The 24,918-nt window shown below is 37.8% G+C and overlaps 5 protein-coding genes across 9 annotated transcripts; all 5 read left to right on the top strand.

Moving 5' to 3' along the window:
- Positions 1-282: 282 nt before the first annotated feature.
- rpl23 (ribosomal protein L23) lies at positions 283-2,475 on the top strand. The gene is made up of 5 exons (XM_043235935.1): positions 283-408; positions 1,382-1,465; positions 1,741-1,869; positions 1,985-2,098; positions 2,349-2,475. The coding sequence occupies exons 1-5, from the start codon at positions 396-398 to the stop codon at positions 2,429-2,431; spliced, it is 423 nt and encodes a 140-aa protein (XP_043091870.1). The 5' UTR covers positions 283-395; the 3' UTR covers positions 2,432-2,475.
- A 137-nt stretch (positions 2,476-2,612) lies between these two features.
- On the top strand, positions 2,613-4,469 carry ccdc103 (coiled-coil domain containing 103). Its single transcript, XM_043235934.1, has 3 exons — positions 2,613-3,490; positions 3,840-3,969; positions 4,065-4,469. Exons 1-3 carry the CDS (start codon positions 3,348-3,350, stop codon positions 4,467-4,469), a joined length of 678 nt encoding a protein of 225 aa, XP_043091869.1. The 5' UTR covers positions 2,613-3,347.
- A 101-nt stretch (positions 4,470-4,570) lies between these two features.
- Positions 4,571-5,887, top strand: LOC122342135 (Ig-like V-type domain-containing protein FAM187A). Its single transcript, XM_043235933.1, has one exon. The coding sequence runs from the start codon at positions 4,571-4,573 to the stop codon at positions 5,840-5,842; it is 1,272 nt and encodes a 423-aa protein (XP_043091868.1). The 3' UTR covers positions 5,843-5,887.
- Positions 5,888-6,285: 398 nt separating this feature from the next.
- On the top strand, positions 6,286-16,304 carry abi3a (ABI family, member 3a). 4 transcript variants are annotated; one of them, XM_043235978.1, is made up of 11 exons: positions 6,286-6,614; positions 7,478-7,648; positions 9,666-9,845; positions 11,453-11,523; positions 12,415-12,513; positions 12,600-12,895; positions 13,049-13,168; positions 13,371-13,502; positions 13,706-13,801; positions 15,066-15,191; positions 15,462-16,304. In XM_043235978.1, the coding sequence occupies exons 1-11, from the start codon at positions 6,483-6,485 to the stop codon at positions 15,623-15,625; spliced, it is 1,587 nt and encodes a 528-aa protein (XP_043091913.1). In that variant the 5' UTR covers positions 6,286-6,482; the 3' UTR covers positions 15,626-16,304. The 4 variants fall into 4 exon arrangements, with proteins under 4 accessions (XP_043091913.1, XP_043091914.1, XP_043091915.1 ...); XM_043235979.1 differs by having other exon boundaries at positions 6,290-6,614; positions 11,465-11,523; XM_043235980.1 differs by lacking the exons at positions 13,371-13,502; positions 13,706-13,801 and having other exon boundaries at positions 6,298-6,614.
- Positions 16,305-17,066: 762 nt separating this feature from the next.
- On the top strand, positions 17,067-21,360 carry si:dkey-283b1.6. Of its 2 annotated transcripts, none has more exons than XM_043228924.1 (4): positions 17,067-17,145; positions 18,208-18,275; positions 18,705-18,945; positions 20,866-21,360. In XM_043228924.1, the coding sequence occupies exons 2-4, from the start codon at positions 18,241-18,243 to the stop codon at positions 20,941-20,943; spliced, it is 354 nt and encodes a 117-aa protein (XP_043084859.1). In that variant the 5' UTR covers positions 17,067-17,145; positions 18,208-18,240; the 3' UTR covers positions 20,944-21,360. The 2 variants fall into 2 exon arrangements, with proteins under 2 accessions (XP_043084859.1, XP_043084863.1); XM_043228928.1 differs by having other exon boundaries at positions 17,103-17,199.
- The last annotated feature ends 3,558 nt before the right edge of the window (positions 21,361-24,918 follow it).

The raw sequence follows: 24,918 nt of genomic DNA, 5'->3' as shown, positions 1-24,918 counted from the left end.
TTCAAAGACATCTTCAACACAGCTAATTTACAAAATGCATGTTTACCTCAAATACAGCGGGGTTGGAACATTATTTAACATTTAACATTTTATTTTACATTATTTTACTTTTTTTTTTTTTTTTTACAGATCATATTATTCATGTAGGCCTGTGTCAGTGTATATCTGCAATATATTTGCTTTATTTGGATCATACGTTTGGGTCTATAATTCTATTATTAGTGACTAAAAGCCACAATGAAAAATGCATTAGCGAAGCATACCTTCGGCTCACTAGGCGGCGGTGTAGGGACGATGGCGTTGAAGTGTGCGCCGGATGCTGCGAGAGATGTGGCACGCGCACGATTATATCCCAGCATTCCTTTCTCTCTCTTCCTCTTTCCCTTTCGGCGACAATGTCTAAGAGAGGTAAGAAACATATGGAAATCCATAATCATCCTTAAAACGAGAGACGCTGAGCCCCCCTAAAGGAATAAATGGCTCTAATTGATCACAGGGCACTTATATTTTCGTTATATTGACGCCGATTGTCAACGATATGTTAAATAAAACGAGTTTGCTACGTTTGCCGCTAGCGGGGGAAGCCATGTTTGCTAAGTACGCGGACTAAGTCTCGTGGAGCTAGTAGTATGATGTTTAAACGCTTCGGACGCGAACGTTGCTGAACGAAAGCAAGTTTTGAAACACAGTTTGGCGTGAACGGTGATGTAAAATAAGCAATGTGAGCTTTAAAGAGCTAAACGAGTGAGCGGTGGACCGACAACACGCAGCGGAGCAGGTACACACTGGTCGAGTTGCACGGTGGCTTCATGTCGGCGTGCATATTTGAGATTTTCAGTGATTTACAGAGCAGTCAAACTAATGGGTTTTTTCCTCGTCAATGATGTAAAGACTTTGTCGGCTGGAATCAGTCGGGTAGCAAATGTTGGTTCACTTGTGTAACTCACAACCGTGTCGGTAAACGTTAAATATGTTTGCAGACATAAATGAACCGCTCACCCTAAAGTTAATACGTTATTATAACCTGTAACTCTTAATGAAAAACAATGGTTGTATGCAGAATGATAACCTAATCCATCATCTCATTTGGTCTTTAAGACCGCGAGGCTTGGTGACTGATACGCGTCAAGTCTGTAAAGAATATTGCACTAAATATTTCTTCAATGTAGGTTTAAAGTAAGCTTTGCGGTCTTATTGGCTAAATGGTTGTTAGCGCAAATATGTAGACAACTTTCAGTGTGATTGGCTACAAGTAACTATAAAGGCAGTCAACTAGGTATAATTGAATGAAGCCACTTGCTGGTTAGCTTAGCAAATGTGACTGGCATCTTTTGGTTTTATTCTTCCGCTGTAAACTTAATGTGTTCATCCTCTTGTTTAGGACGTGGTGGGTCATCGGGAGCCAAGTTCCGTATTTCACTGGGTCTCCCAGTGGGAGCGGTCATCAACTGCGCTGACAACACAGGTAAGACATCTACCAGTATTTGAGCTCGTTCTCCTTCTGTAAGCACTTGCTTTGTCTGCTCTGTGGCTGGGTGAGTCGTCAATGAAGGAATAGTGAATATCATTGCTTGGGTGAGATGGCAGTCGCCATGTGCTGTTAAATCTCAATTAGTGATGAAACAAATGTTAGCCAGTTTAGGATTAGCAGGCCTTTTACGTCTAGCTAATTGTAAGCAATGTACGGATGATTACTCAGTTAATGACCTGCTCTTTATTTGTGGCTTCTCCCTCGCGTAGGTGCTAAGAACCTGTACATCATATCCGTCAAAGGCATCAAGGGTCGTCTGAACAGGCTCCCCTCCGCTGGTGTGGGCGACATGGTCATGGCCACAGTGAAGAAAGGCAAGCCAGAGCTCAGGAAAAAGGGTGAGTGTTTTTGGAGCTTGAGTTTTTGAATGCAAATAACAGGATTTGGCCTTGATGTTTGAGTCTTGCTGATGCAAATTAAAGTCGTTTACACAGCTTTCCCCTTGTGATCTAGTGCATCCTGCGGTGGTGATACGACAGCGGAAGTCGTATCGGCGAAAAGACGGCGTGTTTCTATACTTTGAAGACAATGCAGGGGTCATAGTGAATAACAAAGGAGAAATGAAAGGTGAGCTACGACTCTAAGATCTGTTGTTTTTTTACCCTTCTGTAAGCACTTGCTTTGTCTTCTCTGTGGCTGGGTGAGTCGTCAATGAAGGAATAGTAAAACTCATTACTCTAGGGTGAGATGGCAGTCGCCATGTGCTGTTAAATCTCAATCCATGATGAAACATGTTCTTCTTGAGACCTGTCATTTTTAACGCCGTTTTAGATTTTGGTCGTTTGCGGTGCTAAATTGATTTCGTTGTCTCCCGTAGGCTCAGCCATCACAGGACCCGTAGCCAAGGAATGCGCAGACCTGTGGCCCAGGATTGCTTCCAATGCTGGTAGCATTGCCTGAGCGGAAATTCGGCTTGTCGTTTTCAATAAAATCCTCAAAGTTTACATGCGTCACTGTCTGTTGATTTCCAGGGATTTTGTTCTTCTCACTTTAGTCAGCGGCAGTTTGAATAACATACCGATCAAGTCTGCTTTATTGTGAGTTTTACCTCATGGACAGTACATGTATATGGAGAATTGAAATTGCTTTACTCGAACCATAGAACAAAATATAGAAGTTACGGAAATTAAGAAATAAAATTTGGTTTTTATATACAATCATGTACAGAGAGAAAAGGTCTTGGCACATTTGAGTAAATACACTGCAAATAAAGTAGTGCAAACAGCTTGTCAGTGTAAACCTGTTGTATAACAGGGTTCTGAAATTATAAAACAAATGTTTTATAGACTTATTGTAAGTACATGTGGTAAATACATTTGTTTTGAATATTGACATTTGTATATGGTAAACTAAACTTCTGTAATGTATTAATTTTAAGTATTACTCTTTTAATTACAGCTAGTTAGAACGGTTAGATAAGCTTTTGTTACAGTTGTGAAATTAATATTTAATTTAAAGACTCCCCTGGTTTAAAAACCTTGTGTATGCATTTAAGAAATTGAAAACATTTGTTTAAAGTGTAAGTTATACTCTTGTTTTAATAATTTTATATAGTATGTTCTGCTATACGGCTATATATGCATGCTATGTTTTAAATTTCGCTGATCTGAAAATAAAGCTTTCTTGCTCCAAAGCATGAATACGTACCGTGGTTGCTATGGAGACCAGTTTGTTATGACGGTCTGAGCTCGCAAGTTAAGCTTAGCTAGCTATGCTGATACTCATTTGCTGAATTTCTGTCTTGAGGTAAATAACATTATCAGTTCTCCGCATAAAAGTGAATTGGGTGACTTTATACGTAACGGTAAGAGCAGATATGGAGAAATCTGATATGATAAATTTCAGTTCTCTTGAAAAAGAGCTTAAAGCGGCGCTGGAAGCGGACCGGAAGTATCAAAGGGAAAATGATGCCAAATTTCGCGCTTTAAATCAAAATGTCGCCAGCTATGAAGAATTCAGGTACGTTTTTGGTTAATTGTAATGTGTAAGTTGTTTTATTAGCTGAGTCATTAAACTAATGCAAAAATAACACACAATACCTTAAGGAAAATAAACGTTAACTGAAATATTTACCATCAATGTGATGGCCAATTCTAATTTACATTTAGTTCAGCTCAAACTAAAACAATAATTTAAAAAAAAAAAAAAAAACGACACAACTATATAGACATTAAAAAATAAACTGAAAACTTTAAAGAAAACTAAATATCAACATTCAAAATATTAATACTAATATTTTCTCAGTGTAGAAAAGTATCTTGGTGATGCTAAAATACCTTTCTTTTGTAACCTTTACATATGATTTCAGGGACATAGTACTTGCATCTCACTTAAAGCCCCTTGACAGAAAGGATATCTCTGGCGCACCTCGAAAGCAGCCATGGAACCCAGTTGCTTTTGGTACAAAGTGTGAAAGTGCTTCATCTGAGGAGGTCCAGGTGAGACATTTTCATGAAGCGAATGATCTATATGCTAGGTCTCACCATACATTAATGAAGTGTATAACTTAACAAAATTCTGAATTTTCTTTCAGCCAGAGTTATCTGAGATCCAACCAAGAAGTGCATCAGAATTCATCCGTGACTGGCGCAGACTTGCAGGAAGCTCACTGGAAAAGTACAGTCTCCTCGTAAGTCTTGGTGGCAAGGCTCTGCAGGAAATCTTCAGAACTGAGGTTGGCCTTGGTCTTCTCGGCGAGTTCCTTCTGATTCTGTCACAGTGTCTTAGGTCAGGCGATGAGGATATAGTGATCGGAGTGCTAGACGGCCTTTCCAGAACTGGTCGCTTTGGCCTTAACCTGTCTCTTCTTAGTCAGGCTGAACAAAAAGCCTGTGAGGAGCTTTTCCACAAGCTACAAACTGAAGCAGGTGATTCCTCTAACACTTCAGTGGTTTGTGAAGCCAGTCTTGCAGCGCTAATGGAAAAATATGGCATTTAAAAATAGTTATATTGAAATTCTGTTGTTTTTTTCTATGGTACCTTGAACAGTTTGTATTGTATTATTTTATTTTTTTTTTTTTTTTTCGTGCTGTCAGAAATATGTTAAGAGTAGTGCTGGCCATTTGTTTTTGGGCCGTCTGCCCATTGTTTCTTTCAGCCTACGAGGCTCCTGAAGATAAGGAGGACATCTTTGCCAGAAGGGCCTGTCCTGCATTTCTAGTCTTTGACTCTGCTGCCTTCCAAGCTGATATGACCATTGAACTTCCTTGTCACTGTAAACCAGAGGAGACTCATTCAGTGGTGTGGTACTATCAAAAACAAATTGGCTCCATGAACACCAAAGTCCTCACAGACTTTGAGGGCACTACGGTGGTGGAATCATCCAAAGCCGGCACCGATCTGCGCAGTCGTTTTTCCATCCGTTTGTTTAGTCTTCTCATCTTCAGGGTGCGGAAAGCTGACTCGGGGCACTATATCTGCGGCACGGCCTCTGGTGAATTCTTCTACGGCTACGATGTTGATGTTCAGGAGGTCCGTCAAGTTTTATTTCCCTATAGCATCAAACAGAGCACTGAAGTGCAAGAAGCAGAGCCCATCATCATGAAAACTGAAAAGTTTCAGGTGTTCACCAGGTATGGGCTGTGGTCTAAATGTGACCGATGTGATGTCTGGGGGGAGCAGATGCGTGTAGGTCTCTGTTACATCAAAAGCATCTACCTCCATGTACGTTATCAGCGTGAATCGGTCACAGAGGCTCCCTGCGGTTCCTCAGCCGTTCCCCGACAGTTTGGTCTTTCTGGCAGTAGCTACGGAGCCAAGCTTGAGGTGAGGAACTGTCACAGCCCCTGTCCTCCAAAACCTACCACATCTTCAGAGAGACAAGCTCTGATGAAGTTCCTTGAGTTTGATGATCGATCCTCTTCAGGTGTCACCATCCACTTTCACAACCACCCCACAGACTCTGATCTGGTCCTGACCTGTCCTGGGGCCAAAGCGCAGTATGCTGTCGCCTGGGATAAAGCTTCAGCACCGCTTTACCGTTCTCAGTATATAGAGGGACTGAATAAGACGTCTCGTGTCTTTATTGACACCGGTCACCACCTACACTTCAGACCTTTGCGGCTGGAAGACAAAGGCTCCTACATCTGCTGGCTCCAAGGAGAGCTTGCTGCAGAGATCAGATTGGGAGTGTATTTGCGCTTGGGACGTTCGCGTCAAATCTGGGATCCAGAGTCTGTCTACGCACTTCAACTTATACTTGCTTGCTACACTGCCATTTCTGCTATGTTTCTCCTCACTGTGACAGTCAGGTTTATTTGGCAGATAAGCAAAGAAGAAACATCTTCTCATATTAACTGGAATGTGCTGTAGTTGTACTGACGCACAATTAATGTGAAGTGCAAATTGAAATTAAATAAAAATGCTGCTTAATGTATTTTCTGAATTTGAATTTTTTTACAAATAGTACAGAGGGTTCAAAAGTTTATGTAATGTTTTCTTATATATATATATATATATATATATATATATATATATATATATATATATATATATATATATATATATATATATATATATATACAAGATTAACGTTTTTATTATTTTTTATTAGTTTGCATTGCTTTTCATCATCTTGATATTTAGTTGTTTTAGCTCGTTTTTGGTCACAATCGCTAGAGGGCGTGATTTTACCGCTAACGGGGTCCACAACGATTTTGAAACAGCTGAGTACTAATATGTTTATAATTATTATTATGTTTCTAGAATCTAGAACTAGTCGCTCCGGCTGCAAATGTAAAGCGGGTTTAAATGTAAATGGCAGGACGTTCTTGTTTCCGCCTGTTCCTCGAGCAGATCTGTGCTTGCAGCATCAAAGCAGAACTTGCGTTTGCTGTCAGAGGAAGGCAGCGACGGTTGGGGGGGTCCGAGTCTGACTGACAGATATCAGTAGACTTCTGTCGCGCGGAGGTTTCCGGAATCGTGCCTGAACCGTCTGTCATTCCGTCGCGCGATGAAGGACCAAAACTACTCCGAAGAAGTTACAAAAATACTGGAGGAGGCCCCCTCCGCTCGCAAAGCACTTTTAGACAACTACAACAATTTATACAAAGTAGCGGAGTACTGCGAGAGCAACTACACGCAGGTAAGACACGGATACATCCCACACGCACGTTCAATCTGACGCCGGTAGAGAAGTGATGAAGACGTGCCATTTACAAAGCAAGACTTTTTTTATTTGACAGCATACTTAAACGAAACGTCTTTGTATTTATTATTTTCCACGTAAACGCGCTAGACAGATACATTGGACCGCTTTCTCAAGACGTCGCGTCCTAAAAACGCGGCGCTCGAGGCGAAATCAGTTGTCACGTCTAACACATCTGTGCAGAAATCAGTTTTTACAGTCAAGCATGTAAGCAGTAGCCTACTCAAACGTGTTACTGGATGTAAAAGCTACACAGAAGTCCCTCGGTACACTCTTATTGTCTTCACCCCTTTGTAAAACTTTTCCAGTTTGATCGCACGTTATGATATGTTCATTATAAATGCGCTGCTGTACAGCATTGAGGAAGAAAGACGTAAAGGTGAGATGAAGCAAGGCTGTCTTTCTTACGGTAGAGATGGTATCTGTCGTGAACTTTGTGCGAGGTCAAGGTTTTTTCACTTTATATTTGCTTCCCACAAAACCATCAAAACAACAAAAATAGCTAAGTAAATATATTACAATGAAAATGTGACAATGCTGAAAGTTTTGCATTGAGGGGTAGGCTTAAAACAATAGAAGTAAATGGAAAGAAGAACAGCAAATGAAAATGACTCTGTACTTGTGTGCACAAAAAAGTTTGTTCCCTTTTCTTTAATTGCTGCAGAATATATGAAGGTCGTGTGTTGCATGCAACACCGTGGCAGCTAGTATTAACGCACGTTAAGATGAAGTCGGCTGAAACAGGATTTTATATGTTGTCTGTGTAACGGTTTTATTAAAGGCTTTTTCTAATTGAACAGTGTGGAAATGACACCACCAAAGCCCTGGAGGAGACCAAGGCCTTCACTACTCAGTCCTTGGCTAGTGTGGCTTATCAGATCAGCTCTATGGCCACCAATGTGCTCAAGCTTCTGGACGCACAGACCCTGCAGCTCCGCAAGATAGAGTCGTCCATCAACCAGATCGGACAGGTACCAACCCCATTGTGAACATGTTTTGTTATTTTTATTTTGATCATATTATCACAACATCAGTGTAAAGTAGGTCAGTCCTTGTCATGCTGATTCTGAAACTTTGACGGCTCCACAATGTTCTTTTATTTAGTGAACAATGGAAGTTGTACTTCAGATACACAGAATTTAGCAGTTTTTTCATGTGCTGGTTCCTTATTTCCCTTAGTAATGGAAACTGATACAGTCCATTTTAATTTTGCTGTACATCACCACCAAATATTTACTACATTGTAACTACATGGCTTTCTAAAAATAAAAATTGACATGAACATTTTAATTTATTCTACTATAGCCCATAAAGCAAAAATAAAGGATTAAATATAATAAAAATACAAATGCTTTTTTTCTGCATTTTTGATTCTGCAAATAAACAAAGACTGTTATAATTACGATAGCACTTAAAAACTACAATTGCAGGGTTTATATAAATTTCTTTACATTTTCTGTTCTAATTGTATTTTTTAATTTTAGTTTCAAAGTACAATTCTTACGTTCTAGGTAAGAATGCAAAAGAGAACTTTTTTGTGATACGTTTTAAGTGAGCATGAATCTGTAAAGGGTTTAAAAAATACTAGCTTGACTGCAAAATTACGCCGGGTCTCTTGGTAAAAGCTTTCCTGCTGTCAAGTGGTTAAGGACAGAGTACTGTTGTAGTAATGTCCCAAAGCTCAGTGTAGGTAGTCACTGTTTGGGGCCCCTGTCACCCGGGTGATAATACCCCCTCCTTCCCCCTCCCTCGATTCCCTTGGCTCCTCTCGCTGCGGCCGGGACTCCAACACGGCATTCCAGCGTGCTCCGTGCCCAGCCTGCCTAACCAGGTCACCTGAGGCAGGGCTAAAGTGGGGGTAAGCCAGATCCCAGACTTGGAATGAAAGGGCCACTGTTCTCTCGCTCAGAAACAAAGTTTGAACCCTGATTGATGTTCTTCATTGTCTGCCGTGTGCCCAGGAAGAGCTGTAACAAGCAGGCCTGGAATAACGGCGGCCCTTCTCACCCTATTTGAGGGCTCACAGAGGAACACCAGATCAGTGTTTCAGGAAGTATCTAATGTCTTAGCAAGGCCAAACAACAGCAGTTCCTCCTACAAACTAAACTTTTACAGTGGGGGCTGAGTTGACTGAAACAGCATACGTAGCTATGAGCTTTATATTGTGCTGTAAATACCATAAAAGCATGCTCTCTTGTTTTTAAAGTGCATATTTTTAATATTACACTCCGGTAGATGGTGTTTTTTTTACTGTTATATACTATTGTAGTATGTATTAGTGCAGTCAAACAATTAATCGTGATTAATTGCATCCAAAATAAAAGTTTTTGTATATGTTGTGTGTACTGTGTATATTATTAATACACAAATGCGTGTATATTACGATTTTGTTTATGTTTGTACATTAAATATATTTATATTTGAGAAAATATAATAATAAATAATACATAAAATATCTTAAATATATGCTCTATTTGTATGTATTTATATATAAATAATAAATATTCACAGTACACACATATATTATGTAAACAAAGAATCATGATTGATCGCTTGATAGCAATAATTTGTATTAATATTTTGAATAAGCATTTATTTCTATTTATTTTGTAACTATTTATTAAAATAACTATTTATTCAATTTATTTTATGTTTTAAACCTCAAAGTTGTAAGGTTGTTATCTAATATTTTTGCTTTGATGTAACATTAACTAATAGTAAAATAAAATTGCGTGAATATACACTAAAAATGTACATAAAATGGATTTATGAATTGACATAAATGTAAATTTACATTTAATATTAGTTAATAATTACAAGTATACAATATTTTATTTCAGTGTGCTACAAAGATCAGAATCAGTTTTTTCCAGAGAACCATTTAATGAATGATGACAGTGTGACAATTGGGAATATTTATTCATTCTTAAACATTTTTTTTTAGATTTCTAGGAGTAATTTTTTCCCAATATCTGTACTTGTATGCAGACAGTGGACATGCACAGGGAGAAGGTGGCCCGCAGAGAGATCGGCGCTTTCACAGTTGCCAAGAGAGTTCCACGCAGTCATAAGGTTGTCCCCCCAGCAAAAAATAAAGAAGCCAAGATCAAGTATTCCCGCACACCCATCTCTTTCTCTAGCCTGGACTCAGTCGGCCATGGCATGAAGGTGAGCACACATATAACTTCATAAAGTGGTTACAGAACATAGTTTGCCCTTCAAATTGTGCTGCCAAAGGTATGCAGCGAGATGCTAGAATGTTACACTAAGGTTTTTATCAGCAGTGCTTTTCCCATTAAATACATGCAGAAACATTCAAATGTTATGACAAATACATTACATGGAATGAAGAAGAGATTCAAACATTCGGTACAGCTATATCAAATTTATTTGCTATTGCTTCCACAGAAAGTGCATGCTTGTTGCTTGCTTCAGTTATTATAATACCATAAATATGCAAATAAGAATGTTAACCAATGGTTCATAGCTGTACAGTGTGAAATCTCCAAACCCAGCATTATTTAGTTGCTTAGGGTACAAAATGGAATAATATACGCCAAGATTACCCATTGTTTACTATGACTCTGGATTATCAATTAGGATTTTGAAATGAAGAACATTTTTAGCTATTTTACTGTATAACTCGCAATGTCTTTCCATTACAAAAAGGCGAAATGGTGAAAGTACCATAGAGTGTTAGTTTAGCTTTTGTTAGTTTTGTCACACTTGACCACATCCTGTTATACAGCAGTCTGACATCAATTAATAGTACACACACACTCAGAGCAACGGCACATTCAGATCACTCTTCCTTCCAACCCTCTTTTCCCTCAACACACACACACACACACACACACACACACACAGTTTGCTGGAAACCAGCCACTAAGCAGCGTGGGAAAAGCAGCTAGTCATTAATTGGTGTTACCCATGCTAAGCTAGCTCATTGATACCCCGCTAGGTCCGTACAGCAGTGAGCAGACAAACACAAACACAAAGCTTCAAGAATTTCACAGGAATGCACTTGTCAGGCTTGCAGAAACATCGACGCAAAGTCACAGAAAGCTGTTGAAGCACACATTTACATTATGTCTGTCACATAGCTCGCGCGCACACACACATGCACACATTGCACGTACGCGTAAACACTAACATACAGTTTTACATGTTGATCTGCTTATAATAGGTAGTTTTTCATGTGAACTGTTATTGTTTTAATTATTAATTGATCCTCTACACTAAGCTAGTTTTTACACTCTTCAGCAATATCATGCGCTATTTAAACTTTAAGTTATATGAAGCAGCACAAGTTTGTTTTAGATCAAGTGAAGACTTTAGAAAAGACTGGCGCCAAAATGTCAGCTTTGTGGTCACATTAATAAATTACATAAAAAAAAGTTAACATTTTTGGTATTTAACAATATAACAGTTTTGACTGTATTTTGAGCAAATAAATGCAGCCTTGATAAGCATGAAAGACGCACTTTTTGGTCAAACACGCTCAACTCTATTGGTTGAGCCAGTGTTGCTGTGTAGATTTGCTCAAACAAATAACAATGTATTGATAGCATCACTGAGCCACGGCGTGTATACTTTCTGGGTGTAGCCAGTAAATACATTTTATATTCCTGGCCTAAATGTGCCGTTTTTTTGTTTTCAATATATTTTGCATTCTCAGAAAAGCACAGTAAACATGTGAGGTTGGCTAATGCTAATAGAAAGCATTGCTTTTGATATTATAATTTGGTTCCATTTAAAAAATAGCAAATCTTCAGATTTGTTTTCAGGATTCTGGCCAGCCGCAGCTAAAAACAGCGACCATGACTCGGAGCGGCAGCACACTGAGGTACGTCCAGTTCTGTTCACACAGGACAAGTGTTACTCTAGTCTTATTATTATATATTATTATAATATATACTGTAATAGTTTACATATATGTGTACATATCACTGTAGTTTCCAAAGGATATTATAACTAGGGGCATTCTATTCTTTTTCACAGGAATTTACAGAGCTTTGACTAATAAATCATAATTTCCACACAATTACTCAAAGAATATTATGTTATAACTTCAAAGCAATATAAATATGCTGGAAGATTTGAAAACTGTAATTTTAATACTTATTTTGAGTTAGTTACGAATGCAACATTTCTCTTTTTCAATCTTTTCTTTGAGTCTTTAAAGGTATAATTTTTACGTTTTAATAAGTTCTGAGCGCTATGACGCTGTTCACTTTTAAAAACAGACATTTGCACATTTTCACTGTTATACAGTTTCCGCTTGTTTTCCATCACACGTATGCATCCTGTGTTTAATCATCACCTGCCGCCCACATGAGTAACTACAATGGATAATCATCACATCTCTTTTTATTCTGGATTAGATGCTCCACCAAAAATGTGTCTGTTGTTCACAACAAACAGACAAAAAAGGACATTTGACATATTACTTATACTAACCTCACATGTCTCAGGCTTTTGTTCCTGTTCCTTCTCAGTTAGAGGGCCTTTCTCCAGGAAGTGATTTTAGTTTTGTTTTACCCACTTCCCTTCTTTGCTCTGCCTGAATGCAGCATGGTTTGCATTGTGGTAACTTCAATTTCTCAGAATGAGCACTTTAGTCATGCACATGTCTTTTTAGAGCTGTGTCTTAAGTGGCTTTTTTTTGTGTACAATACAGAAGTACATGTCTGATATTAACTGTCTGACAGCTCAATATGTGTGTCTGTTGATTAAGCCGAAGCAGCCGTCCACCTCCTGAGCCTGTCCAGTGTCCAGTGGCGCCCGGTCTCTCTCATGGAGCGTCCCTCACCTCCCTCAATGACAAGTCTATTGCGTAAGAGCGCATAAGGTGTTGTATAATTTCTGATAATAATCAGATTTGAATCCCTCATCGTAACCGGATGTCTTCCATCGCTGCAGTTCGAGTTTTGGTAAAGCCGTGCCGCCTCCTGTAGTGCCCAGCTGGCCCACCAACCCTGAGGTTGACATCATCAACACGCTGCTGGGTGAAGAGCCTCCTCCACCGCCCCCACTGATGGAGACAGAGGGCGAACAGGATCAGGGGGTGGAGAGCGGCCCACCTCCACCACCTCCTCCTCCCCTCGACTGCAGCAACATCCCCCCACCTCCCCCCATGCCCAGCTCAGTGAATACTCCTGATCCCAGCAGCCTCGTGACCATACCTCCTCCTCCACCAGCTCCACCTCTTGAAACAGGTTAGTCTGTGCTGAGCAGATTTCAGTATCATCCTATAACACGGGACGTGACGTGACCAGCTTCTGAACTACTAAATATAAACAATCACATTTTTGGGGTCTGTAAGAGATTTTATATTGTGTAAAATTGAATGGAGAGCTTTTTGTGCCTAGTGGCCGAGGAGAGTGTCTTTCCTCTACCAGAAGCTCCCATTGACATGCCTCCTCCACCTGCCCCTGATGGCCTTGATCTTCCAACCCCACCGCCTCTGCCATGTGACGAGAACTTAGAAGGTACAAAAGTGGCAAAACTAAAGCACATGTTTGTGCAAATGTGGTATTTCACGCGTTATATCTTGCTTCCGAGTGCTCAGTTTCAATGATTACATGTTTGCATTGACTTATATGCAACTTATCTATGCTTTTTATCTTAGCGTCGCAGCTGTTTATTTTTGTGAGCTCTTTTTTTCACTCTTGTCTCTCTCTCTTCTCTCAGCTGCGCGCTCTCGCCGCTCACGGGTGCGACGCCATCCTCCTAGCTCTCGCTCGCTGTCTCTGAGGGTCCGCATGGGCCCCAGCTCTCGCTCGCTGTACACGCGCTCGCTTTTTCTGCCTCCTGCTCAATCACGTAAGACCCCATTCGTTAAAGCCACCCCTCAGATTTCACTGATAGTTTCTCTTTATGATATCAGATATATTGACACCACCTACCAAAAGTAGATTCGTATTTAGCCATGCACACCATCCAAAGACCATTTAGGTTAGTAATTTCTATTTGTATTAATCGCCCTTAAAAATCTCAAATATGTTCCCTCGATAAACACCTGTCAGTCATGATACCCCCACCCCCTCCATACCCGCCTCCTCTGGCTCCACCGGTTTCGTTCAGCCCCTTGTGCAGGATCCCTGCCCGTCTGGAGCACCTGGGTAAGTGAGGCCCGCTCTGCATTACTGTCTGACACTCTTCTATTCCTTTATATGTGCCACAGTCTGCTCTTCAGCAAGCGTTCATAACGCAGCACCCTGAACACTTCAGGACACTTGATCTGCATCCTCAGCTGAGTTAGGTCTCTCTTAAAAACTCAATGAGTTTACTGATTTTTAAAGGGATAGTTCAGCCAAAAACGAACTGTACTCAAACCTGTACTCAACTCAGCATTTAAGACTGTAATACGCTATATGACTTTTAAAATCCGAACAGTCATACACTAATGCTAACTTAAACAGTCACAAAGGACTGAAAATATCAAACATGTTTAATATCTGCAGGCTGGATGGAATCAAAGTCTGAAACTAAACAATTGGACTCTGTGACCATCATACACTACGCAATTTGTCAACTGAAATCTGCAGACTAGCACTGACTTTCTGTAATTAAGCGTGGAACTATTGTAAATGTAAATCAGGGGAAAGTCAGGGCAAAAGTCATGTAGATGTGTTCCAGCTTTTAGCTGCAAAAATGGAAAAGAAAAAACAAAAAAACTATTAACACAATTTAAAAGCAGGTGCTTAACCAACTGCAGAAAATGTAAAAATAAATAAATATAAAACTAATAAAAATTACAATTTCAGAAGAAATAAAGTCAAATTTCTACCAACTTCAAAGACTTCATCAGACATCCAAACTATTAAATAATCTTTTAAAAAATCTTGCCAACCCCAAACTTTTGAAGAGCAGTGTAACAATGAACACAGGTTTGGACAGACTGGTTAGGACTTGAGCTGCGTCTGAAATTTTGTGACTACTTTATGCATTACATTCGATGAAGAACTATTATTAAAAAGCCTATAAAATAGATCTAAAACAAGAAAAAAGTATGAAGTGTAAACATATGCACGCAGGCACACAAAAAGCATATAAATACATCTAACATGTAACATATGTGATTGCCTTTTGTTTATCTTTGATCTGTAAAGATGAAGTGTTTCATTTCTGCTAAAATGGTGCAAATAACTGCACTAATTTCGCATAATTTTATTTACCGTTCTTAGTTGTATTGTTTGTTGACCAGTGTAGGCATCCATATGTTTCGGATAAAACATTTTTTTGTTTGTCACAATTTGTTTTGATGTGGCTTGCTGAACGGAAATCGCCCACATCTCCTTCAAACACACTTGTGATCATGAAGGTGCATTTGCACTTTGTCTCATTCTTAGTCTTTGTTAACTTTGTGTGTCGATGTACATTTAGACCTTGAAATTCCAGCCCCACCTCCATCACCACCACTGGATGGTTTTGACAACTTTGAAGAACTGCCCCCTCTACCTCCCCCCATTGATTACGACATAACTGCACCAGCCGAATATTTGGAGAAAGGTAGGCTCGTTTATGACGACTCCTTCAGTTATTGTACTGACACCTAAAATAGATCATCCTGTAATGACACATTAAGAACATGAGATTAAAAATATCTCCAAACTCGGAAATAAATGTACAAACGCTGTCACTGGGGCGATATATTTTCTAAATGTACGCTTTTGTACCTATTAGATTCAAATATGTACACTTTACGTACTAATATGTACCTTTAAGGTACAAAAATGGACCCTTTAGGATGTTTTCATTGTAATTCTTTTTCCTGCCAAGTGGTGGCACTATATAACTACGACACAGGCAAGCCGGGCGACCTGGTGTTTGAGGAGGGCGATATCATCTACCTCACCAGCAGGAATGAGGATGGCTGGTGTGAGGGCGTTCTCAATGGAGTAAAGGGATACTTTCCTGGCAACTACGTGGAGTCCACCGCTTAACTGCTCATAAGATGCCACAATGTCAGTGAATGAATTATTGAGATCGAGGCACCTTCTGTTTCTGAAGTGTAATAATGCAGAAATGCTTTTATACTTTGTTGACCTTTCAAACATTTTTAAACCTTTAAAAAGTTTTCTGTATTTTTTTTTTTTTGACATTTTAAACATTTTTAACATTTAAAAAAATCAATGCTGACTGATTGCGTCAGAGACAAGTCTGAATTTCAAAGTTTACTTTGGTCTTATATAATTGTGATCATAATTGATCTCTCAGGACTTTTAAGTTATAATCGTAATGTATAACATTAAGAAACGTTTTGTACATTTAGTTGCATTTGATAAGTTAAGTTCACGAAGTCGTGGTTAATAGTGTGGTTGATTCTGTAAACATATTTAGTTTGAATAGGCTATTGTGCAAAGTAAATAATGAAGTAATATATAATAATAGATGTGTGTAATATATGTTAATGCAGTTTCCTAATTAAAAACCTTTATTACTCATAATAAATTACATTTAATTGATAACCTTTTCTTGATTCCTTTGCAACATTTCATGCTCTGTTTAATGGATTAAATGTTAATGTACCATCACATCGGCCCAATTCAGTCACAGTTTCAATGTTTTATGATGCCAAGTTAGTATTTACAGTCCATAGAATCAATAAAATCTTGACGGTAATGTCTGGGAATGAAGTTGCATTTTTTAATGTCATTTCTAACCAACCGCTCTATTTGCACCTTATAACATTGAATGACCTCTTCATTTCACATTTATGCCTTTAGCAAACCCTTTAATCCAAAGTGATTTACTGATATATATAAAGGAATAGAAGATATATATGGCAGTTTTATTTGACAACTAGATGAGAAGTTCGTTCATGGAGAACTGGCTTGTCAGCACCATTCTTAAACTTAATTGTGTTTCTCTTATTTCACGTAAATGAAAGGAGGGAAAGTTCTGTGCCGATATAATGTGTATTTGGAGTAAGCAAAGCTGTTTTGAACACTGAGGTACTGGAGTCATTACCAAGCAATTTAATCTTAACTATTAAATTGTAAGACTTTCTTGATCAGCTGTATTTGCCAGAAAGGTCGTGGTGATTCGCCAGCTGTACCAAACACAAACACCAACACAAACCAGCCTGGACTTCGCAAGGGAGCTTTCATTTTCATCAGGGAAAGGAAATAGGCAATATAAAGCCTGTTTTTTAACGTTCAGGTAAATAAAAGTCAAGTAATAAAGCACACTGTTGATGATGCACTCTTTTAGAAAAGAAAAGTACTAAAACAGTCACTGGGATGGTTCATTTTTTTACACATGTGTAACTTAATTTCCCCCCAAAAATACAGGAAACACCTGCAATATAGGCACTGTGTCTTTAAACACCAGACGGTCACCATAAAAGTGTTCAAACTTCACTATCAGCACTTTAAACCCTCCCTCAGATAAGACTCAGTCTCAAATCAGAGCAGTGCATTCAACATACTTTATTGCTGTAATCACCCGTGTGTTCTTTAAGGTAAGATTATATTTGTTTTTCAGAGATGTGCTTGAAGACTAGCTGGCTGTAGAGGTAATGATCTTACTAACTGCATAGAATGTGTGTGATGTTCACCTGATGTTCAGAATGTGTGTTAGCAGAATATCAGTAAAGTGGACTGGACATGTGCCTGGCCTTGTATAAATATATTGATCTGTGGGCTTTTTAATAATGTTAAAAGCACGGGTTTTTCGACAGCTTAAACATTTCGATGTTGGAAAGAGTTTCTTTTGTCTCGCGATTCTGTGACAGGTGAGATCTAAAGCACAGACGGTAATTGAAAGTTGGAGAAGTCAACATGGCAGCTGTTGTTTTATGGTGTCATTTGAAGTGTTTCTTGATGGGTGCTGAAGGAACGCTGCTCTTACAAGCCTCAGCCAAATTTCACTCAATTTCAAAGGATAACTTTTCAGGCCCAATATATAAGCTGTCCCATACAGATGACCTTGGTGGCCTTCAGCAACAGCTGTGGCTTATAGCAAATAATAAATTATGAATGGAAGTAGATGAAAAAGCTTAGCCTTTACTTGTATCTTAAAATGTATCTGACCTCCAAAGAGTTTGAAAAAATATATTTAGCTTTTTTTGAACTGTGGTTTGTTATCATACATCTGTCCTCAATACAGAATTGGGGCATTTCTGGTTAGCACACATCACTGTCTTGACTCATTAGGTTACAAAAGTTTATAATGGGGGTTGAATATGGTCAATATTCACACACAGATTTTTAAATATAGATTTTCAAAGGTCTAAGATTTGCTAAATTCTTAATTTACTTAACATTTACCCATCGCACGATTGCCTTGTGGAATTCAATATTTGAAGAGAAACGAATAAAATGAGGCTTTTTGTATGTTTTTGCATTAAGATGCATTTCAGCAAAGTCCGATTTGTTAAAGTTTTAGGTATGAAAGATATTTGGTGATTATATCAAGCTTGCACCTGTCCAGTCCACGATAAAATCAGTATCATATGTATATTAATGATTAAAGACAAATTAAATTTGCCATCACCAAAAATAATTTATTTATTTCCTAACAGAGTTGCTTCTGAATTGTAAATTTCTTCATTGCCATGGACAGCAGTGATGATCCACTTTTAGTATTTAAGTATGTATACCTGCTTTCAATAGGCTACAGTTTGTAAAGCCGAACTCTGTTCCAAAACAATACAAGTGTATGTTATTTTGTGTGTGTTTATGTATCATACACACAATAATACACATTTAGTACATATTGGATTGTATTAAACTCACATTAAATTACAATTAACAATCTAGTAGAAAATAATTCCAATGCCATGTTTCTATTGTTCGTTAGTTTTTTTGAAAATCAAAAAAATATACAAAAAAACATTGCTTTTATTTACTTATGTATCTGTAGTTTATTTCCGCATTCCGGATGATTAAAACGCTACCCATTCTATCTTCTCTTTAATCTGTAGGATATATGATTTATGTTCTTTATCACTAACGACTCGGAATCACATGAGCACGCGCTCGCGCTGTGGTCTTAACAGCTCGACCGTTGTTCTTTCAGGATCTTCGTGCCTATCGTATCCTTCGGTTTTTTGTCGATCTGCTGCGCTGGCTTGTGCAAAATCTTCCAGCGGGTTCGCGAGGAGCGCGAGGGACGCGAGGAGCGCGTGCAGGCTGCTGCTCGCGCCGCGGATCGACCGTCCGTCTACGTCATCCCGCTCTCTCTGTCTGAAGACGAGCGGCACGGACCCCCGCGCTACAGCACCGTGCAGTTCTACGAGGCGCCTCCGGCTTACCACGAGGTGACCTTCAGTGCACTCGAGAACCGTTCCCCTAGTAGTTCACCTAAAAGTCTCTCATCATTTCATCAAGCTGTTCCGAACCTGTATGAGTGTTCATGTAACACACTGACACACACACACACACACACACACCTTAGTTTCCTAGATTGTTTGGGTTGCTAATAATAGCTTTTAAAGCTGCTTTTATATATGTGTAGTATTTGCTGCAGCCTAACGTTTGAGTTAAATGAACTTTATCTTATAGTGCGCTCAGTTTTATTTAGCGTAGTAGTTAGCGTATCCTTATTTAGAATGTTTTAAATTCAATTTTCATTTATTAAATGCATACGCTATATGGATTCGTTGAATTCACAACTTTAAAGTGTGGTCAGTTTTTTAAAGTGTAATAATTCATACTGCAAAAATGCTTTTGTTGCAGATTTTTTATTTATTTTAAGAAGTCTTTGAATATCTCAAAATTCTTAAAGGGGCACTCCCCTTTTTTTTTTTTTTTTTTTTTTTTTTTTTTTTGAAAATAGGCTCCTTCTCCAACTCACCTTGAGTTAAAAAGTTGAGTTTTGCCAATTTTGAAGCTATTCAGCCGATCTCCGGGTCTGGCGATAGCATTTTTAGCATAGCTTAGCATAGATCATTGAATCCAATTAGACCAGAAGCATCTTGAACAAAAGGGTTTTTCCCATTTAAAACTTAACTCTTTTGTAGTTCTATCGTGTACTAAGCCCGAAGGAAAATGAAAAGTTGTGACAATCTCGAAAATAGTCCCTGTGTAAGCAAGAGGGTCTGGCTGTTTTCAGGCGCTGCATGATATCACTGCGCCTCCTGAGGCAGCAAACGTCCTTGATTATTACGCCAGAATGAGAGTATAGTTCCTAATCATATCGGCTAATCATAATTTTCCTTCGGGCATAGTTACGATGTAACTAAAGAAGTGTAAATTTTTAAATATGAAAAATATTGCAACTCATTGGTCATTTTTAAACAAGATTCTTCTGGTCTAATCAGATTGATCTATGCTAAGCTATGCTAAAAGTGCTAGCGCCAGACCCAGGGATCGGATGAATAGATAAAAAAAAAAAAACTTGTTGGAGAATGAGGCAATTGGAAAATGTTCGTTTAAATCAAGATACATTTTCTATGTAAAAAAAAATGCAGACACTGTAAATGTGACAAAAAAATGGCATGTCTTTTTACTCCTATAGATGGGGAGTTACAATTACATCAGGATGTTTTTTTATTTAATTTTTTTGTCCACAGGCATATTTATTGGAGCGGTATCACATTCACTTGATAGCATCTTGCTGCAGCCTAATAATTAGAATGTTCTTTAGGTTTTCCAGTATGGTTGGATGCGTTGATTGCACACATATTTTCACCATCGCACCTTCCGAAAATAAAACTGTTTACTGTATGCAATGGAAGGATGCCAGATGGAAGGGTAGTGCGAGATATATGCCGTAACTACCGCCACAGCTGTTAAGCAAACACAAATGATTCACAATTAATTTAATCCTCTTGATTTCCTACAAATAAAAAAGCAGCACTTCTCTTCTTTTCCCTGTTGGATCTTAATATTGGTATTGTGGCCATCTCCTCTTCATCTGTCACCTCTGATATTATAACAGTGATTAAGAATTAAAGTTACGTATAGCGTAGTCTTTGTGTCGCGTGCTACAGCAGTGGAAAATCGTAATTTCAGAGCTCCGTAGATCATGGCTTTTCACACGCTAAACTCAAAGTCAACATACTCAGAATAGATTGAACTAACTGTGCTTACCATCTCAGGGTAAGTCAACTCAGAATGCAAGTCTGAAGTCAGAGTTCGTTGAACATCCTTTTCGGAATAAGTCATCATTTAAAATATCTGGTCCTCAAATGCTCTTTGCCCTCTTTGATAATGATGGTTAATTCCTTCTTTTGCAGTTGAATCTGAAGCCCGAGACCTGTCCTGTGGAGCCTCCTCCAGCATATTCAGAATCCGCCTCTCCTTCACATTCATGATCAACCTGAAGCACGTCTCGAAAACACCGGTTAAAGGAAAAATAAGATGCGACGTCACATTATCGTGACTTTTCCAAGCACTACTACTCATGCTACCTATGCAAAGGTTCAGATGATGAGAAAGAAAATGTGACAGTTATAATAATCTTTGAGTCTGTTGAGATTTAAACACAAACATGTTGTCCTACAAGAGTCACAAAGAAAGATTGTTTTGCACAATGAGCAGCAGAACTTGGTTAAAAAAGTATATACATATATATATATATATGTTTTGTTTTGTGGATATTTATCAATTTTGTACATGCTATGTATAAGCATTTTTAGTTAACTTTGTGAATGTGTTCATTTTAATAAATGTTGTAAATTGTTGTAAATTGTAGAGCTGAAACTTTATGATTAAAATGACGTATAAACTGGCACTGGCTCTGAATAATATCCTCAGTATATAGCTGAGAACATTTCAATGTTACAGAGAGATGAGAAATGATTTGTAGTGGAAGCCAATCTTTCTTACTGTCAGTCTTCATGCCTCCTGAGCTGCACCCTCAGAAACCAAAGTCCAGCGCTGTTACAACAGAGAGGTGAAGCTCCGCCTCCTGCATCCTCACGGTCCTACACACACTTAACAGTGCAACTCTTAAAATACAACACCTTCGGAGAACTCACAGCTTTGGCTATTTATGAAGGTGCACTGTTAGTACACAGAATATGAAAAACAAAACAAAAAAAATGAATACAAACTAAACTTAAAATGCAACAAAAAACCACACTTTAATGTCAGCAGAGATCATATAATTGCATACAATCATATTGCTTTTGCATGTATTGATTTATTATTAAACATTTGTTTCGTCATTAATTGATTTTATATTAAACATCTACCACCAAAACATAAATATAATTTTTTTAAAAATCACTAAAATGTTATTCAGTGAATGTTGTCAGGCATATTTAAAAATCAATTGATCACATTAAAAGACTTAATTACTCTCTCCCTGAATACTAATTATTTGTATTTTTGTCCATTTGTCAGTTAGAACGTTTTACTAATTTACATCTTTTACTAATTTAAAGATTGTTTTACTAATTCAAAGCACATAAAAGTTAATATGCTCCATTATTCCTTAAGATTTGTCAATATGTATAAGTCGGAATAAGCATGTTGTTTGAGTTTTTACATAAATATTGTGTTACACTGAATGACTGTGGCGTGTTTTAAAATATCTGCAAGAGGCTTGAGAGTTCTAGATTGAAAGCATGCTTAACCAATCTATTTTTACTATTATCCTAATTTCTCATGCCGCATAATGTATGAAAGTGTAAAAACTCCGGTGGAATTATAAACAGTGGAATTATTGCAATGGAATGTTTACCGGTACAAAGGTCTACATTAGTATTATACCCGCGCATCACATCTTACGTGTGTTATTGTCCTTGTACATCACGTCTTGAGTCAGTGGAAAAAAACATAAAACACACCCTTGTCATCGTCTCATCACATGACTAAAATATTCTCTAAAATGACACCAAAGATCTGCCATAATCTGCTATATGACCAATAGAAACGTAAAAAAGATAAAAAGATAGCTATTTCCTGTTTGGAAAAAATGTGTTTTAGATTGAATATAGTAGTGTTGAATATAGAAATGGTAGACTGTGGGTCCAGTGAGGTAACTGCATGCATGGCCTCTCACTGTTTTCTCAGAGCCACTGGGTCAATAAAAGCAAATGGCCGAAAATATTTGAAGTACGAGGTTAACTTGACCTGCTGCAGAGAACGACTTGCTTTCAGGCTATAAATTATCTTCTCCTAATGAACAGTTTGGCCATTTGAAACATTTCTGCATCTGCATTTTTATCTAAAACGATACATCCTGTTTTAACTTTCACACACGTGGGAAGATAAATCAGGTTATCGGGAGGAACGAGGAGTTGCATATATACATTATATACATATATTTCGCATAAGCGTGAGTTACACGTGCGTTACTGTGGAGCCATGACAGGATTAATGGAACTTTTAATAAATAAAGTTCAATTTGTCTCTATATTTGTCGCTATATTTGTTATATAAACAATATTTTTTAAATCAGTATGGCAGCTTGGTTTGTAGACAGAATGGTGATATTTAACAATGTTTTGAACTCACTGGCAGCCTCGGAAGTGATGTATTTGAACTCCGCCCCCTGCTGGTGAAACCGGTTAAAAAGTACAGCTGAGGTGACCCGGATTTAAGACAAGATAAAGCAGTTCGCAGACAGAAAAACACAATGCATCATAGGACAATGTTAGTTAACTTCACGTTTACTTATCATTTAGAATTTCTTATTCTAAAAAAAACTTACAAATGACAGATTTATATATGAATGCTACTTCAGTTACATTCATATTGAACAAAATTACCGACCAGTGACCGGCTCTTGTCACAGGTGGAGTTTTAGACGCTTCATTTCTAGCGATTACCGATTTGATTACACAGACCGTCTCTGAATAAAATAGACATACAAATTAATGTTTAACCATTAATCGCTGTATTCTCTGTTTTCTCCTATTCGATACTGTTCAGTGCCTCGACACGATCTGTATTGTTAAAAGCGCTCTATAAATAAAAGTGACTGATTACTCAACACGGAGCGACCTGTAGTCCTTCACTAGGGCACATAAACGATAGCGTCTGTAATCTACTGAAGATATTCATCCCATTTATTGAGAATGAAGTCTATATCTTGTCTGTGTGGACAATATTAAAATGATTCCATTAATTAGCAATGAGGGATATTCTTCTCACCCTCTTCTGAACGCGAACATAAATTAAACTTTTTTTTCTGACTTTGTCACATTCATTCAATTAATGACTCACTTATTGACACGTTATTTCCCCAAACATTTTATTTCTGAAATCAGGCAATTTACAGATTGTTCTTCTAATCATTCATTGATTTTGCACACGAAACATGACCACTATGCAGTATCTGCCTCTAGCTTATTCCATTATCTGTAGAAAATGTATTATCAATATCAAAACTTAAATCCTAACACCTCACACGAAAATATAAATGATTAAAAACAAACAAACAAACAAATAAATAAAGTATAGCTGCCATTATTCAAGCCAGGTATCACTGGCATGAATGATAATCGGTAATAAATGATATATAAATTAGCACTTGAAGATTGATCATTCATAATAAAAAAGTAGAGAGGGTTTGTCTGTAAGAAAAAGAGATTTTTCATCCAATAAGCATATACAGCATTAGAATAAATAGCTGCGAGTAAGAGCAGATACACAGATACATGCAGTCACAACATTTTACACTGACAGCATCTTTATAGATATTTATATAAAGGTCTTAACGTCATGCTCTAGCACTGGTCTTTAATTCACAGGTTTTTGTCCAATTAAAGTGTAAAAATTACGTTTGGTCCTTTATCAAATAAATAAATACATAAATACCACGGTTTATATGGCGATCTGCAAAAAGAAACATCTGAAATCAGTTATATGCTGCATTCGGTGACCTTCTGCACAGTTTATTGTATGTAAATATGATCTGCCCGCTGTTTCTGTTACTCAGCGTGCTTTTTAGTGTGTATATGATCACATTTCCATATCCATTCTTTCACTAAGTTCAGATATAATACTGCTGTAGGATGTGGATGCATAAGAAAAAGAAACTGTACAAAAGTCATGTGCCTGACACAACAAGAGCTGAGCAAAATAGAGCCTTATAATAAAAATATAATTCAGAGATGAAACACTGTCCAATCATCTACCACTTATGCTAACAGAATTAATATAGGCGTGTACTAAACTGTGGATTGTAAATCAAAACTTTTTTTTTTTAAATGTAATTTGTTAGATTTACTTTAGAAGCAAATCATCATTCAAAAGTTTGGGAGGTTGTTTTTATATTCAGGCTACAGCAAAACAGGAGCAACTGTATAAGAATATTATTACAAAATGTAGAATGTTTA

The sequence above is a fragment of the Puntigrus tetrazona genome, chromosome 3, assembly GCF_018831695.1.
Source record: "Puntigrus tetrazona isolate hp1 chromosome 3, ASM1883169v1, whole genome shotgun sequence".
Taxonomy (NCBI): domain Eukaryota; kingdom Metazoa; phylum Chordata; class Actinopteri; order Cypriniformes; family Cyprinidae; genus Puntigrus; species Puntigrus tetrazona.
The sequence above is the reverse complement of the archived record's forward strand: the minus strand, read 5'-3'. Positions and strand labels throughout refer to the sequence as shown.

Coding starts and splice junctions, on each gene's coding strand:
- ccdc103 (XM_043235934.1), top strand. CDS start 3,348: ATGGAGAAATCTGATATGATAAATTTCAGTTCTCTTGAAAAAGAGCTT. Junction 3,491..3,839: donor GCCAGCTATGAAGAATTCAG/GTACGTTTTTGG, acceptor ATATGATTTCAG/GGACATAGTACTTGCATCTC. Junction 3,970..4,064: donor CTTCATCTGAGGAGGTCCAG/GTGAGACATTTT, acceptor ATTTTCTTTCAG/CCAGAGTTATCTGAGATCCA.
- si:dkey-283b1.6 (XM_043228924.1), top strand. CDS start 18,241: ATGGACAGCAGTGATGATCCACTTTTAGTATTTAA. Junction 18,276..18,704: donor GATCCACTTTTAGTATTTAA/GTATGTATACCT, acceptor TTGTTCTTTCAG/GATCTTCGTGCCTATCGTAT. Junction 18,946..20,865: donor CGCCTCCGGCTTACCACGAG/GTGACCTTCAGT, acceptor CTTCTTTTGCAG/TTGAATCTGAAGCCCGAGAC.
- rpl23 (XM_043235935.1), top strand. Junction 1,466..1,740: donor CAACTGCGCTGACAACACAG/GTAAGACATCTA, acceptor TCCCTCGCGTAG/GTGCTAAGAACCTGTACATC. Junction 1,870..1,984: donor GCCAGAGCTCAGGAAAAAGG/GTGAGTGTTTTT, acceptor CTTGTGATCTAG/TGCATCCTGCGGTGGTGATA.
- LOC122342135 (XM_043235933.1), top strand. CDS start 4,571: ATGTTAAGAGTAGTGCTGGCCATTTGTTTTTGGGCCGTCTGCCCATTG.
- abi3a (XM_043235978.1), top strand. CDS start 6,483: ATGAAGGACCAAAACTACTCCGAAGAAGTTACAAAAATACTGGAGGAG. Junction 6,615..7,477: donor GCGAGAGCAACTACACGCAG/GTAAGACACGGA, acceptor CTAATTGAACAG/TGTGGAAATGACACCACCAA. Junction 13,169..13,370: donor ATGTGACGAGAACTTAGAAG/GTACAAAAGTGG, acceptor CTCTTCTCTCAG/CTGCGCGCTCTCGCCGCTCA.